The sequence below is a fragment of the Aquarana catesbeiana genome, linkage group LG01 (genome assembly GCF_042186555.1).
Source record: "Aquarana catesbeiana isolate 2022-GZ linkage group LG01, ASM4218655v1, whole genome shotgun sequence".
Lineage (NCBI taxonomy): Eukaryota > Metazoa > Chordata > Amphibia > Anura > Ranidae > Aquarana > Aquarana catesbeiana.
The window spans coordinates 57,754,133-57,769,786 of NC_133324.1; the positions used below are offsets into that span (position 1 = coordinate 57,754,133).

Below are 15,654 nucleotides of genomic sequence, written 5' to 3' on the forward strand. Positions count from 1 at the left end.
CACAAATCCTTTTCCTGCACAAATCCTCTCTGCCCCCCTTTCCCCCGTAATCATTCCTTCCCCCTTCTAGCTCAAATGCTCCCCTCCGCTTATCCCCCCCCTTCTAGCTCAAATCCTCCCCCCCTTTCTAGCACAAACCGTCCCTTCGCACAAATCCTCTCTCCTCCCAACTCGGCCCCCAGCACAAATCCCCCCCCCCCCCCCCCCCCCCCCCCCCCCCAAACACTAACTCCAGCATAAATACACACATTTTTGATATCTACCCACCTGACCCGACCCCAGGTCATTGTGTCACCCAGTGCAATTGCTAAACTTCTAAAGTCACTTGCTAAAGTCAGCACGGCTCCCTCCAGGGGAACATCCCTCCTCCCAGGCTCCTCCTGGGATGTGCCATGAATGATACATGTCAGAAGGGGAGAGGAGCCTAAGGGAAGCTTCCCTCAGCTCCAATGTGTATAAGTGTGATAGGCAACCGAAATTTCTCCCTGCCAGTTGCCTGTCACAATGTTAGAGAGGGTGATTGCCGCACCTGGGACTCGGGGCACTGTGCAGGAGATGCAGGGCAGGTGCCGTGAGTGCCCGGTGCTAGTGCACCCCTGTAAGGTACAATAAATAAATTGCAGGGGGATATTAAGGTGTATATGTGTGTGTGTGTGTGTGTGTGTGTGTGTGTGTGTGTGTATATGTGTATATATATATATATATATATATATATATATATATATATATATATATATATATATATATATATATATTATATATTATATATATATATATATATATATATATTATATAATTATTTATTTTTTTTTTTTTTTAGGATATCGTCTTGCCCACATACACATTGGAGCGACTTGGCATGAGATTTGACAGGTCACATCGCATGCCAAGTCGCAGCCTATTGCATGCAATCGCACTGTTCAAATCGGTGCGATGCTGACTTTGCGGTGCCGCACCAATTTGAAAAAGTAGTTCCTGCACTACTTTTGGCGATTTTGGATCCGACTTGCATAGACGTCTGTGCATGAAGATGTCATCAAGAGGTCTTCTAAGTCACACCTGAAGACGCACTGACACGCGGCTTGAAATCGTGCAATTTCAAACGAAGATTTCAAAGCCTCAGTCAATATGATCATTTATTTAGTGTCACTTCATTTTTACCATACTACAGTGCATGCGGAAAGTATTCACAGCGCTTCACTTTTTCCACATTTTGTTATGTTTACAGCCTTATTTCAAAATGGATTAAATTCATTATTTTCCTCAAAATTCTACAAACAATACCCCATAATGAGAATATGAAAGAAGGTTGTTTGAAATATTTGCAAATGTATAAAAAATAAAAAACAAAAAAAAATCCCATGTATATAAGTAGTCACAGCCTTTGCCATAACACTCAAAATTGAGCTCAGGTGCATCCTGTTTCCACTGATCATCCTTGAGCTATTTCTACAACTTGATTGGAGTCCACCTGTGGCAAATTCATTTGATTGGACATGATTTGGAAAGGCACACACCTGTCTATATAAGATCCCACGGTTAAGAGTGCATGTCAGAGCACAAACTAAGCCATGAGGTCCAAGGAATTGTTTGTAGACCTCCGAGACAGGATTGTATTGAGGCACAGATCTGGGAAAGGTACAGACATTTTTTTGCAGCATTGAAGGTCCCAATGAGCACAGTGGCCTCCATCATCCGTAAAATGAAAAAAGTTTGGAACCACCAGGACTCATCCAAGAGCGGGCGCCAGGCCAAACAGTGATCGGGGGAGAAGGGTCTTAGTCAGTGAGATGACCAGGAACCCGATGGTCACTCTGACAGAGCTCCAGTGTTTCTCTGTGGAGAGAGGAGAACCTTCCAGAAGAACAACCATCTCTGTAGCACTCCACCAATCAGGCCTGTATGGTAGAGTGGCCAGACAGAAGCCACTCCTCATTGAAAGGCACGTGACAGCCTGCTGGATTTTGCCAAAAGGCACCTGAAGGATTCTAAGACATGATGAACAATGGTCCGATGAAACAAAGAATTAACTTTTTGGCCTGAATGGCAAGCATCACGTCTAGAGGAAACCAGGCACCTGGCCATCACTTGGCCAATACCATCCCTACAGTGAAACATGGTGGTGGCAGCATCATGCTGTGGGGATGTTTTTCAGCGGCAGGTACTGGGAGACTAGTCAGGATCGAGGGAAAGATGAACGCAGCACTGTACAGAAACCTCCTTGAATACCTGCTCTAGAGAGCTCTGGACCTCAGACTGGGGCGAAGGTTCATCTTCCAACAGGACAACGACCCTAAGCACACAGCCAAGATAACAAAAGAGTGGCTACGGGACAACTCTGTGAATGTCCTTAAGTGGCTCAGCCAGAGCCCAGACTTGAACCCATACCTCCCAACGTTTTTAGATGGGAACGAGGGACATCTATTACCAAAATTAGTTGAGCATAGGACACACAACCCTGCCACGCTCCCTTAAAGGAGAATTATACAAAAAAAAGTTTAAGCCCACAAGTTTTTTTCCCCACTGCTACTCCTTCATACTGGCTTTTCAAATTTATCAATGCATTTAGAAATTGGATGACAGGTTTAGCACTGGGAAAAATGTTTTGTAGGATAAAAAAGAGCATTTTATAAACAACAACTATATAGATCAGACCAAAAGGAGGAGGAAAGAGGGACAGTCCCTCGAAATCTGGGACAGTTTGGAGCTATGTTGAACATCTCTGGAAAGATCTGAAAATGGCTGTGTACTGACGCTCCCCATCCAACCTGATGGAGCTTGAGAGGTCCTGCAAAGGAGAATGGGGAAAAAACTGCCCAAAAATAGGTGTGCCAAGCTTGTAGCATCATACTCAAAAAGACTTGAGGCTGTAATTGGTGCCAAAGGTGCTTCAACAAAGTATTGAGCAAAGGCTGTGAATACTTACTGTATGTACATTCGATTTTATTTTTGTTTTTTAATTTTAAGAATTGTGCAAAGATCTCAACAAACTTCTTTCATGTTGTCATTATGGGGTATTGTTTGTAGAATTTCGAAGAAGATAATTGAATTAATGGAATAAGGCTGTAACATAACAAAAAAGAAAAAGTGAAGCTCTGTGAATACTTTCTGGATACACTGTAAACCAGTTTGCTTGGTATTAGTTTGAAGAATTGATTAATGTTTCATCGGCAGAAGAAAAGCAGATGTCATACCTGACACAGAACAATGACAAATCGACCATTACATTCACATAGTTCAGATGTTCTACCAGGAAATGTGCAGCTATTTGGACTTTGGGGTTTACTCAAAATCAACCACCAATTTCATCAAGGGGGGCCGTATTATTGCAGCACTTGCAGCAAAACAATAAAGTACGCCCCAGGAGAGTAGTTGGTGCCAAAGGCGCTTCAACAAAGTATTGAGCAAAGGCTGTGAATACTTATGTACATGGGATTTTTTTTTTTTTTTCGTTGTTTATTTTTAATAATTTGCAAAAATTTCAAACCAACTTCTTTTGTGTTGTCATTATGGGGTATTTTTTGTAGAATTTTGAGGAAAATAATGGAATTAATCCATTTTGGAATAAGACTGTAACATAACAAAATGAGGAAAAAGTGAAGCACTGTGAATACTTTCCTGGATTCAAGGTATGTGCATTTAATGTATTTTTTTTTTTTTTTTTAAATCTATTTTTATTAAGATTTTGTGACAAACAAACGGTAACACTTGGTTGCTACAGTACATCAACACCACATCTAGATTAGTAAGGCGTCAGACAGCGTGAGTTGCCAGATTACATATAAATATTAAAAGTATAAAAGTATACAAATGGTCCTCCTCAGAGGGAAATAGACCGTTAGATACCATAGGATATACAAGCCTGGAATTATAGACAAATGGGTCTAGGAGCACGCTATTCTAATCAGTAATTTGACCTGACAGTTACTGTAAAAATATTTTATTATGAAATATCATTTTCTCCATCCATTTACGCCAGACTTTATCAAATTTCAAGGGACAACCTCTGTTAGCATATGTGTCTTTGTATAACGGGAGGTTCCCATTAACTAACTAAATGTTTCCACTGTGTAAATGATAGGGGGTTAGATTTTTTCCACTGCATTGCGATATTTTTCCTGGCATAGAAGAGTAATAGACTGATCAGTGTGCGTTTGGCTATGGTAGGAACAAGATTTTCTAACAAGCCTAGTATACATATCTCCATCAGAGGAGAAAGGTTAGTTGAGGCCACCTTGTTAGTTAGATCAAGTACCTCTCTCCAGTATTGTTGTATTCTTGGGCAGTGCCAGAAGATGTGTGCGAAGTCTCCTGGAGATACACCACATCTCCAGCATTCCGGAGAGTGCTGAGGGTTCATAAGGTGTAGTCTATGTGGGGTAAAATAGGCCCTATGGACAATTTTGAATTGTACCACTCTGTCTCTTATGGAAACGAGTGACCTGAAGGGGAAATCCCAGACGTCATCCCAGTCGTCGTCATCCAACGCAGGGATATCGCGTTGCCAACGGGACCAGAGTCCGTCTAGAGATGGTAAGGACGCAAAGATCAGATGCGCGTACAAACGCGAAGTAGGTTTTTCAGCGCAGCCGTATCGGAGCGTCCTCTCCAGCTCGGATTGAGTCAGGATGCAAGAAGAGTGGGGAAATTGGGCAGCAAATGCATGTGCCAATTGGAAATAGCGGAACTGGTAGTGTTTCGGTAAGTTATACATTGCGGACAGCTGGTCGAAGGAAAGTAACGAAGTCTGTGATATAACATGTGATATTAGTTTGATGCCGTATTTAGTCCATATTTGGGGGTCTGAAAGCTTAAATGTGGTAGATTGGGGTTTGACCATAACGGGGCGTTGGGGGAGGGTTCAGAGAGATTGTGTTTACTAATATTAAGACCCGTTCTCCATGCTCGCAGGGTAGTGTGCATGGATGGGGTTAGTGGGTGAGGGGCGCGTGGACCTCTATGTATTAAAAGCTGGAGGGTCTCCCAGGAACCCACCACTGTAGCCTCCAAAGCTGAGGCCGCATTGGTTTTGTCAGGGACTAACCACCAGACCACCGTCACTAACTGTGAGGCTAGAAAATATTTATAACAGTCCGGGAAAGCCATGCCGCCCTGAGATGTTGGCCTCATCAAGGTAGACAGTTTGTATCTAGGTGGGGTGGGGCCCCACAAGAAATCTGAGAATCTTTGATTGAGTTTGGTGAAGAATGATTTGGGGATCCACTGCGGGGAGTGACGAAAAAGATAGGTGAATTTGGGAATAATTTTCATCTTGAGGAGATTTACTCTACCCCAAACTGATAGAGGTAAATTGCTCCATAGTTTGAGTTTAGGTCTCATATCATCCAATACTGGATCAAGATTTAGCTTAATGAAATCCTGGGCATGAGATGAGACCTGAACCCCAAGATATTTGAAGGTGTCCACCCATCTTAACGGACTGTCAGGGGGAGAGGTGTTCCTAGCCTCCTGATCTATCGGAAATAAGGTGGATTTTGACCAATTAACCCGCAAACCTGTAACTTCAGAGAATGTGTCTAGAACTGAAAGTGCTCCTTGGAGCGATGGGCCAGCATCCGCGAGAAAGAGGACCATAGCATCTGCGTACAGGGCTACCCTCTCTTCCAGCAAGCCAACACGCAGCCCCTTAATATGGGGCGATGTACGCAAGGCTTCAGCAACTGGCTCAATGGCTATGGCAAACAAGGCCGGGGAGAGAGGGCAGCCCTGTCTAGTTCCCCTAAACAGTCTGAAGGGAGACGACAAACTGGAGCCAAGACGTATCGAAGAGGTGGGGCACTTATATATAGTCTGTAACCACGAAATGAACTGTAGAGGAAAGCCCATTCTCCGGAGAGTTTCCCAAAGAAAGGGCCACTCCACCGTATCGAAAGCTTTCTCTATGTCTAATAGGGCAATGGCCCTTGTCCCCGAATTGTCATGCTGGGTATGGATATTTGTGAAAAGTCTTCTGAGATTTATATCAGTGGATCTCTTGGGCATAAAACCTGTTTGGTCGGGATCAATTACTGATGGCAGCAATGGATACAGACGGGAGGCCAGGAGTTTGGTTAAGATTTTAAGATCATTATTCAATAATGCGATCGGTCTGTATGATGCACATAGCTCCGGGTCCTTGGGGGGCTTATGAATTAAGGTCAAATATGCCTGATGCATTGATGGAGGTAAATCACCCTTGGATAAGCAGGTAGTATACAGCTGGGCCAGAATGGGTGCCAGCAGCTCGCAGTGAGTTCGATAGAAATCAATTGGGAGTCCGTCTGGCCCTGGTGCCTTACCAGTGGGGAAGGAGCGGATAACATTTGAAACTTCCAGTGCCGTAAAAGGCTGGACCAGTGACTGTCTCTCCTCGTCCGAGAGCCAACCGAGTGCCAGCGGATCCAAGAGGTCCCGCAATGACTCGGGTCGAAAATCGGAGGGGAGAGAGGAGTCCTAGAGCTTCCCATAAAAAGCACCGAAAGCCTCCAATATTGCAGACTGGGACGTCACTACATCTCCCCCCAGAGGAGCGTAGACTGGAGACAACAGTGAGTGGATGGTCATGTTGAGCCATCATAGCCAAGAACCGACCGTTTTTGTCCCCTTGCTCAAAGAACTGCTGTCTACCTTTGTGTATGTCTAGCCTGGTGACCTCTGACATATGTATGTTTAATGCACTCTGCGCTGCATTGAGCGAATCAAAATGAGAGGGCGAGGGGTCTGCACTGAACACTGCATTCTGGTCATCAACTGACTGTTGGAGTAGCTGAGTTTGTTGGCCCTGCTGTTTCTTAACACTGGCTATGGTGGAAATGTATAGACCTCTGGTGTAGGCCTTGAATGTGTCCCAAACTATTTGCGGAGATGAAGATTCCCTATTGTGATCCCAAAAATCTGTCAACCCGGGCGGGATAATGTCAGCCACCTCAGGGTGAGAGATCCACTGTGCCCCCAGCCTCCACAAAGCCGCATCCCGACATGCAGACGAGCGGAACTCCACAACCAGAGGGCTATGATCGGATAGGCCACTGGGAAGATAGGAGGCCTCCACTACGTCTGCTAACAGCGATTGGTTGGAGAAAGCTAAGTCTATTCTTGAGGCAGTTTTGTGGGAAGCCGAGAAGCACGAGTAAGCCCTAAGGGCAGGGTGTCTCCATCTCCATATCTCCTCCAAGCCCATTGCCTGTGCCCAGGAGAGTAAGTCAGAGTTGTGGTTTTTAGGAGGGGCAGGTCTATCCATGTTTGGGGAGAGAATAGCATTAAAATCCCCCATTACCAAAGTTTCCCGGGGCAAAAGGGGGCCGCTTTTTCCAGGACTGTATAGAGAAGGCTTGGAGAAAAGGGTGGAGGTATGTAAATATTAATCACAATATATCTCTGAGACCAATGTCTAAACACCAAAATAACAAATTTACCCTGGGGGTCCGTGCATACTTCCTCAATTGTGCATGGGAATTTCTTGGCAATTAGTATTGAGACCCCCCTTGCGTAGGAGTATGTAGCATGCACGGACCTCTGTATCCAGGGTTTTTTAAGAGTCAGAACCTTGCTGCCTGTGAGGTGAGTCTCTTGGAGAAGAATAATATGAGGGGAGTGGAGTTTCAGGTATTTGGTTAATAGTGCGTGCTTGAATTTGGAATTCAGGCCTCTGATATTCCATGAGAGGACAGTAAACTTTTCAGTTAGGGAGGTAGCCATATGTAGAAGGGGAACCGATGTAGAACAGGATAGTAGGAGGGGCATATGCGAGGGAAACTCACAGGCAGCAAAATCCCCGAGCACCCCCACCATGTGGCGGTAACAATTGACCACTGCAGCAACCATTTAGACACTAACAATAAAAACAACAAACTAAAACATAAACGACCCAAGCACTGAGTGCTTATCCTACTAATTCCCATCTCCTCTCCAAAAGAAAAAATTTGAACCGGGGAGGAGAGCGGGAACAGTTTTTTACCCAAAAAAAGAGAAAACAACCTCTAACTGTAGGTGTACCCTTAAATAGGGTTATCCCTCTGTAATGTTTTTACTACAGACCAGTCCGTGGTCTTGGTAGGTGGGTGGGAACTTGTTCTATTCCCCTCAACCGTGGGGTGATATACCGCCTCCAAATGGGGGTAGATGGAGGGGGAGTGCAGGAGGGGGAGTGAGGGATCTGTTGCGTGGAGATCCTGTTGGGGTGGTTGTGTAGTTCGCTCAACAGGAGGGCGAGCAGTCCGGCTCTCAATATAGTGCTCAGTTCACACACACGGTGAATGACTTATCCAACTGGGGTTGTGAAATGAAGTAGGGACATAAGAAAATAGGGGGAGGGAGAAAAATAAAAGTCCAGCGAAAAAGAAAAAAGTATGGGGTCAGCTTGCAGTGCAAATGAAGATGGGGTCAGAATCTCAGCGCGTCATTTGGAAATTTTGAAAAGTGGAGATCCGCAGTAGATAACATGACCCCAAGGGTAAGTAAGGGTTATTGATGGTAGATCCAAGTGAAAAGGGGGGAAAATAAGAGGATTGAGGCTTGCCGGTTAATTAAGTCAAGTCACAGTACCTGGGGATACAGAGCTGAAATCTAGCCACGACCATCCAGCCAGGAAGAGCTGCCTCAGGATCCATGAAGAAGTGAGCTCTTTCGCCATCAATCACACGAAGCTTGCTAGGGTAAAGTAAGCTGAATTTTAATCCTTTGTCTCTCAGGCGTCGTCTTGCTTCCGTGAACGATCGGCGTCTTTGCTGTATCTCTGGGGAATAGTCGGGAAAGAGCATTATCTTGGCATTGTTGAAGCGTAATTCTTGCTTCTCCCTGGCTGCAGCAAGCAGTTTGTCCCGGTCTCTGTAGTTCAGGAGCCTGAGGAGGAATGGTCTCGGCGGGGCTCCGGGTATAGGGGGAGCAGGGGGGACCCTGTGGGCCCTCTCCACTACATACGTAGGAGGCATGGCAGGGATATCCAGGAGAGAGAGGAGGAAGGATTCTGCAAATTCAGCCGGTTTAGCCCCCTCTGCTCTCTCAGGGAGACCTATGACACGAATATTGTTCCTCCTCAGTCTGTTCTCAGTGTCTATGGACTTTTCTTGCAGGGCTTTCACTTGCAATTGCAGGGCACGGAGGTCCCTGGAGTCAGCTCTGGTATCGTCCTCTAGCTGGGAGATGCGGCCTTCAGCCTCAGCGAACCGGGACCTAAATTTGTCCATGTCATGCCTTATAAGGCTGACATCCGTGACTAGATGGTCTATCTTGACCATGACAGAGTCATTGCCCGTTTTTATAGCAGCTAGAAGCTCTGCATGTGAGGCTGCCTGTGCTGCAGACAGCCCAGAGAGGGTTTGTGTCTGTGTACCAGCCGACATTGTGGAGATAGGAGGCCTCGTGGACAAGATGGCGGCGGCTGAGGAGCGGGTATAGGCCGCGGATGATGAACGGGTCTTACCCGAAGGTGGCGGGGGGGTCAGCTTGGTGCTGTAGGACCTCTTGGACCCCAGGATGCCGGATTAGGTGGAGGTGGATGAGATATTCGAGCCAGGATCGGTATCAGGATCTATGTGAGAGCGGAGCTCAGCCGCAGCACGTCTTCTCTCCCTCACATCCGGCCACGCCCCGTCGCATTTAATGTATTTTAAGCATATTATTTACCTATAAAAGCCCCCAACCCATCTCCCTGCCCTTCACAATGCACACTGAGCATAACGTGCCCCAGCTGGTGACAACAAGCCCTTAGATCAGAATAATAATGGTAACTCAGGATATATGATAATATATTATTATAGTTTTGCCTTTTAAAAATGATGAGAAGTTTACTATTATACACAGAATTTTATATATCCTCCTACCACACTCAGACGTAGAGTTCTAAAAGGGACACAGAGATAAGACAGTAATTGACTGTCCTCTCATAGAGCCAGAAATAATATAATATTATACACAGTAATATAATATATGATAGTTTTCCTTTAAATTGATGAGAAGCTTCCTTTTTATACGCAGAATTTCATATCTTTCCCTACCACGCTCAGATGCAGAGTTCTGGCAGGGACAGAGATAAGACATGTCATGGACTGTCCTTGCATAGCTCCAGAAATATTATTATTATTATTATTATTACAGTGGAATCTTGGTTAACAAGTAACGCGTTTTAAAAGACTAGCAACAACAAAAAAAAAAAAAATCCTGACTCGGTTTGTGAGTGTTGTCTCGCAAAACAAGCAGAATTCAAGCTAATGGGCTGTGCAGTACCGCATTTGGCCAGAGGTGCGGGGGGGCGCTGGTGACACTCGGAAACGGTTCAGAGCCGTTCTGAAATACTCTGTTCCCGAGTGTTTCAGAACCTTTCCGAGGGTTTCCAAGTTTTTCCGAGGGTCTCCGACGCCCCCCAACCTCTGGCCACATGCGGTATTACATGCAATAGAAGTCAATGTGGAACGAATTATCTTTGTTTCCATTGACTTCTATGGGGAAACTCGCTTTGATATGCAAGTGCTTTGGATTACAAGCATTCTCCTGGAACGGATTATGCTCGTAATCCAAGGTTCCACTGTATTATACAGGAGTTATATAGCGCCAACAGTTTACGCAGAGCTTTACAATAAAAAGGGGGACAGTACAATTACAAAACAGTTCAATACAGAAGGAATAGGAGGCCCCTGCTTGTGGAGTTTACAATCTAAGGGATAATATAACTGTAGCACTACCCCCTAGAGGGCCACTGGATTTTAGGTCCCCGTACTCCTGCACAGCCAGGCAACACACATTTTCCAACCTTGCATCCAGACACAGAATCAGTCCCTGGGCTTTTTTTGTTTTTATTGTGGGATTAACAACTTGGATAGTGATGAAGGGTTAGGGGATGCCCATAACTGAATCGAATGACTTTAAAGACAACTTCTCCTTATACTGTTTGCAGTACAAAAAAATTGATCTTAGTTTGTACTTCTTCCAGAATAGTTCCAGCCTTTACTGGATCAGTAGCAGCTATACAAACTGCTTACAGGCGCTCTAGGTCCCCTTTATAGAAAACACAAGCCCACCTGGCTTTCTTGAAAATGTCCCAAAGCAAGGGATTTAGGTTAGCTGGGACACTATCCCATAAAAGCATGCTAAATATTACATCTGGCAGCCTTCTCCCTTTTTGGCCCTGGGGGTGATCAGGTAGAGGGTCCTCACACTGTCCCTTGAATCCTGCTGCTTGCATAGACTGCTGTTCAGGCCTCCTGCTGGACAGATCTTTGCTCTCTGGGCAGGGTGTCTCCTGGATGAGACGATAAGTTAGTGAAGACCCCTCTGCAGCTTCTCTTCCTCTCCTCAGCTCATGCCTGGAGGCAGAGCCCCTAGCCCCGGTGTTCCCTCACAGGCCTCGCGACTCCAGCCTCAACACTTCATTTACCTTCCAGCAACAACCATGTGCTGGCCAGGCTCTTCTATATTTATGAGCCCATCCAACCACCTTCTCAGGCCTCCTGTCTGGGGATTGGTCAGAATCTCATAAATGTGTAGATCATTGACCCCTCACCTCCGCCCACTAGCTTCTAGAACTTTCTGGTAGTTTCTAGAACCGGGGGGGGGGGGGGTGCCAGAAGCCTGATCTGTAGAGCCCTCCAGCCTGACCTACAACTGAACCCAACCCAATTGCCCAAACTCATTTGAGCTACTGTGAGTCAGCTAACAACTTTGTACACTAGAGGGTGCTATATAATATACTATAATATAATTTCCCTTTAAAATGCACCTCCCCCACCCGCCGTCACTTACCCCATCTAGGTGGCGGGGGGCAGGCATCGGGCAGCGGCTCCTGCATCCTCTTCTCCATCACGGCAGCTTCCGCCATGCATCTCCTCCCCTCCTCCCTAGGCCTCCAAAAGGATCGCCTGTCCTTTCAGCCAATCGGGTGATGGGTCTCAAGACCCGCAAGACTCTTTGGCTGGGAGGAGGTTCAGTGTTACAAATAGCGAATATTCATTTGCTATTGTAACACACTTGGGTGGGCTCATTCGCATTCTCTGCGCCCCAAGCCCACCCTGTTTTGAAACCTATTAGAGCCTCTGGCTGTAATTAGGTGCTTCAAAAAAAAACAAAACACACCCCCCCCTGTTGGAATTCATGCGTCCGGCATCCTAAATATGGGCCGGATGCATGTATAGGGGGCATGTATAGGATGTCAGCAGCTCTTGGCTCTGGAGGTTCTCATTAGACTGAAGGAGGCCTGAGACCTTGCTACATATTATAACGTTTCTCTATAAAATTGATGAGACATTTACTATTTTACACAGAATTTTATATCTCTACCTACAACATGCAGAGGTTGAGTTCTGGCAGTGACAGAGATAAGACAGTCATAAACGCTCCTCACTTACCTCCAGACACAATATAATATAGTTTCCCTTTAAAATTGATGAGAAGTTTACTATTATACACAGAATTGTATATCTCCCCCTACCACACTCAGACGTAGAGTTCTGGCAGAGACAGAGATAAGACATGTCATGGACTGTCCTCCTATAGCTTCAGAAAATATCCCGCCGATGGAGACCGCAAACAACTTCCAGGCAATACAAGAGAACGTGAGTTTAAAAAATTATTCTATTTTCTGACATTAAGTGCCGGTTCCCACCAGTGTGTGGTGAGAGATCTCGCATGTGATTCGCACTGCAGTGCAAATCACATGCGATGTCCATGCGATGTGATTACAGATAGTATGGGAGCAGATAGCCTGATATTTTCTTCAACAGCGGTCGATCCGCTTTAAGATAAAAGTGGTCTCCGCGAGATCACTTATCGGTGGGGGGAGAGGTGCCCACCCACCGCGTCCCAGTCATCTCCGCCGCATTCCGTAGCTGTCTGTATCGGCGGAAACGATCCGATCCTTTCCCCTCTGAGACACTAAGTCGAGTGAGGGAATGATGGCCCCCACTCGACTCTGTGCCATTAGATGACGGCAGCGACATCAAACGTCACTTCCACCCAATGGCCTTAAAAGGGACAATTTTTTTGATAGTGTAAAGGTCTTTTTGACCCCAGATCTCACATTAAAGAGGTCCTGTCATGCTTTTTTTCTATTACAAGGGAAGTATACATTTCTTGTAATAGGAATACATTTTTTTTTTTTTTTTAAGGACAGTGTAAAAATAAAAACTAAGAAGTAAAATAAATAAGAAAAAAATAAAATTTTAAGTGCCCCGTCCCTCCAAGCTCGCGCGCAGAAGCGAATGCATACATAAGTCACACCCACATATGAAAACGGCGTTCAAACCACACATGTGAGGTATCGCTGCAATCAGAGCGAGAGCAATAATTCTAGAACAAGACACCCTCTGTATCTCAAAACTGGTAACCTGTAGAAATTTTTATTTTTTACATCGCTTAAGTGCCAAAGTGTGTCACCATTCCACAAGCGGGTGCAATTTTTGAAGCATGACATGTTTGGTATCAGTTTACTCGGCATAACATCATCTTTCACAATATAGAAAAAAATTGGGCTAACTTTACAGTGTTCTTATTTTTTAATTCAAAAAAGTGTTTTGTTTTTTTTTTTTTCCCAAAAAATTGCATTTTTGTAAGACCGCTGCGCAAATACGGTGTGACATTATTGCAACGACCGCCATTTTATTCTCTAGGGTGTCTGAAAAATAATAAATAAATATATATATATATATTCTAAGTGATTTTCTAGCAAAAAGAAATGATTTTAACTTGTAAACAACGGGTGTCAAAAATAGGCCTGGTCCTTAAGTGATTAGGTACCTGTAATAAAATAATAAATAAAATGGGTGACCTGTAAACACATGGACGGGCCATGAACAATGGAGGCGGGTGGAGACAAAGGAAGGAAGTTTTTGCATGGTTTTTAAAGCGTTGTTTGTGTTGGGCAATACCTTCCCGTCGTGACATCACCTGCCATTGTCTTTGTATTTACTTCCTGTTTTTTCTGTGTAGTGTTGTGGTGTCTTGAGCCATGTCAAACTTTTTTCTCAAACCTTTTTTAAAGCATTTTTTCGTGTATGTTCAAGCTTAAAACCTTTTTGTTTTGGGCAATGGAATACAGTATCCTCCTGTGACATTACATGTTTTGTCTTTGTATCTACTTCCTGGTTTTTCTGTGTAGTGTTGTGGTGTCTTGAGCCATGTCTGCCATGCCAATTTTTTTTTTTTTTTCCCCCCAGGCCTCTGTGCTGCTTACCACCATTCTTGTAATGGACACCACTGGGGTAGGGTTGCCATCTCATCCCTTTACCCGAACACATATTAATTACACAGGTTCTGTGGCTGATTAAGGTGGTAATTAAACTCATTTGGTGCCTTATCTGCATTTAATTAGCCTCAGAACCTGTGTAATTTATATGTGTTCGGGTTTAAAGGGATGAGGTGGCAACCCGACACTGGGGGGGGTCATAGAGGACCCTCACCAGGTGGATCAAAGTCTCCATATCCAACATGGACACCGCTGAATCCTCCATTGGGTTCACAGGCCTGAGGTTGCTAAGAGGAGGAGACTGGTTGCTAGGTGTAAACATGCAGGAAAAACACATTAAAATGCACGTGTCACACATCTAGGGTTGCCACCTCATCCCTGTAAACCCAAACACATATTAATTAGACAGGTTCTGTGGCTGATTAAGGTGGTAATTAAACTCACTTGGTGCCTTATCTGCATTAAATTAGCCTCAGAACCTGTGTAATTCAAAGATGTTCGGGTTTAAAGGGATGAAGTGGCAACTCTACACACATCAGGCGCTCCGCCTCCCATTGAATTGAATTAGGCCAAAAACATCCGATTGAGCCTGGAAAAAAAAAAGCTCATGTGCTGTTCCCACAGCAAACTGGCAGCCCAAATGCAGATCGCAAACGCAGTGCATTTGCGGGCAGCAGATCAGATGGTACAACTGTACCAATGCGATTTGGTGCGGCACTTTTTCAAAAGTAGTGCAGTACCTTTTTTTTTTTTTTTTTTTTTTTTTGCCATCTGTGCCACCGTTGCAGAGATTATTTCCCTTCACTTCCTGTCCCATAGCCAAACAGGAAGTGAGTGGAAATCTCTGCAAATTAAGGGAATTCCTTCGGGACCCCCAGGTCTATTCCATCTCCACTCTATCCAAAACAAAAAAAGTTTTGCCTTGACTTATACTTTAAGCAAATTCCTTGGGGTCCCCCCAGGTCACCAGAATTAGTGTCTCCATTGGAAGATTTCCACTCTATTACTTTTCTGGGGACAATCCAAAATTTGTAATTTTCTTTCCTTTCAATGATAATGCATACCTCCCAACTTTCTGGAATGGGAATGAAGGACACCTGTTAGCAAAATGATGTAGTTATAAGATGCACCCTCTAGCACACCCCCTTAAAAGAGAATTGTACCCCAAAAAATTATTGGTTAAACTTTTTTTTTTTTTTTATCATTACTATTACTTTATATTGGCTCTTGGGACTTACAAATGCAGCAATTTAGAAATTGGATAAGAGGTTTAGCATTGTAAAATATTTTTTTGAAAGATAAGTAGTGCATTTGATATACTTCCCAACTTTTTGAGATGGGAATGAGGGACACCTATCAGCAAAATATGCAGGCATAGGACACACCCCTTGCCACGCCCCTTAAAGGGGAATTGTACAAAAAAAAAGATTAGTTAAACCCACAGGTGCTTTTTTTTTTTTTTTTTTTTTTTTTTTTTTTTA

At 44.5% G+C, this 15,654-nt stretch overlaps 1 protein-coding gene across 4 annotated transcripts in view; it reads left to right on the forward strand.

Moving 5' to 3' along the window:
- Positions 1-15,654, forward strand: part of LOC141131475 (urea transporter 2-like) — a 101,633-nt gene that overhangs the window by 43,010 nt on the left and 42,969 nt on the right. Inside the window, exon 1 of one of the 4 annotated variants that reach the window (XM_073618805.1) lies at positions 3,528-3,629. The exons of 1 other annotated variant lie outside the window; for it this stretch is intronic. Coding sequence is in view for 1 of the 3 variants with exons in the window: in XM_073618785.1 (XP_073474886.1) it covers positions 12,468-12,545 (78 nt within the window). In the remaining 2 variants the exon portion in view is untranslated. Of the gene's footprint in view, positions 1-3,527; positions 3,630-8,545; positions 8,655-12,421; positions 12,546-15,654 lie in introns of those variants that run through there. 2 more of the 4 variants (XM_073618813.1, XM_073618785.1) reach the window with 2 other exon arrangements.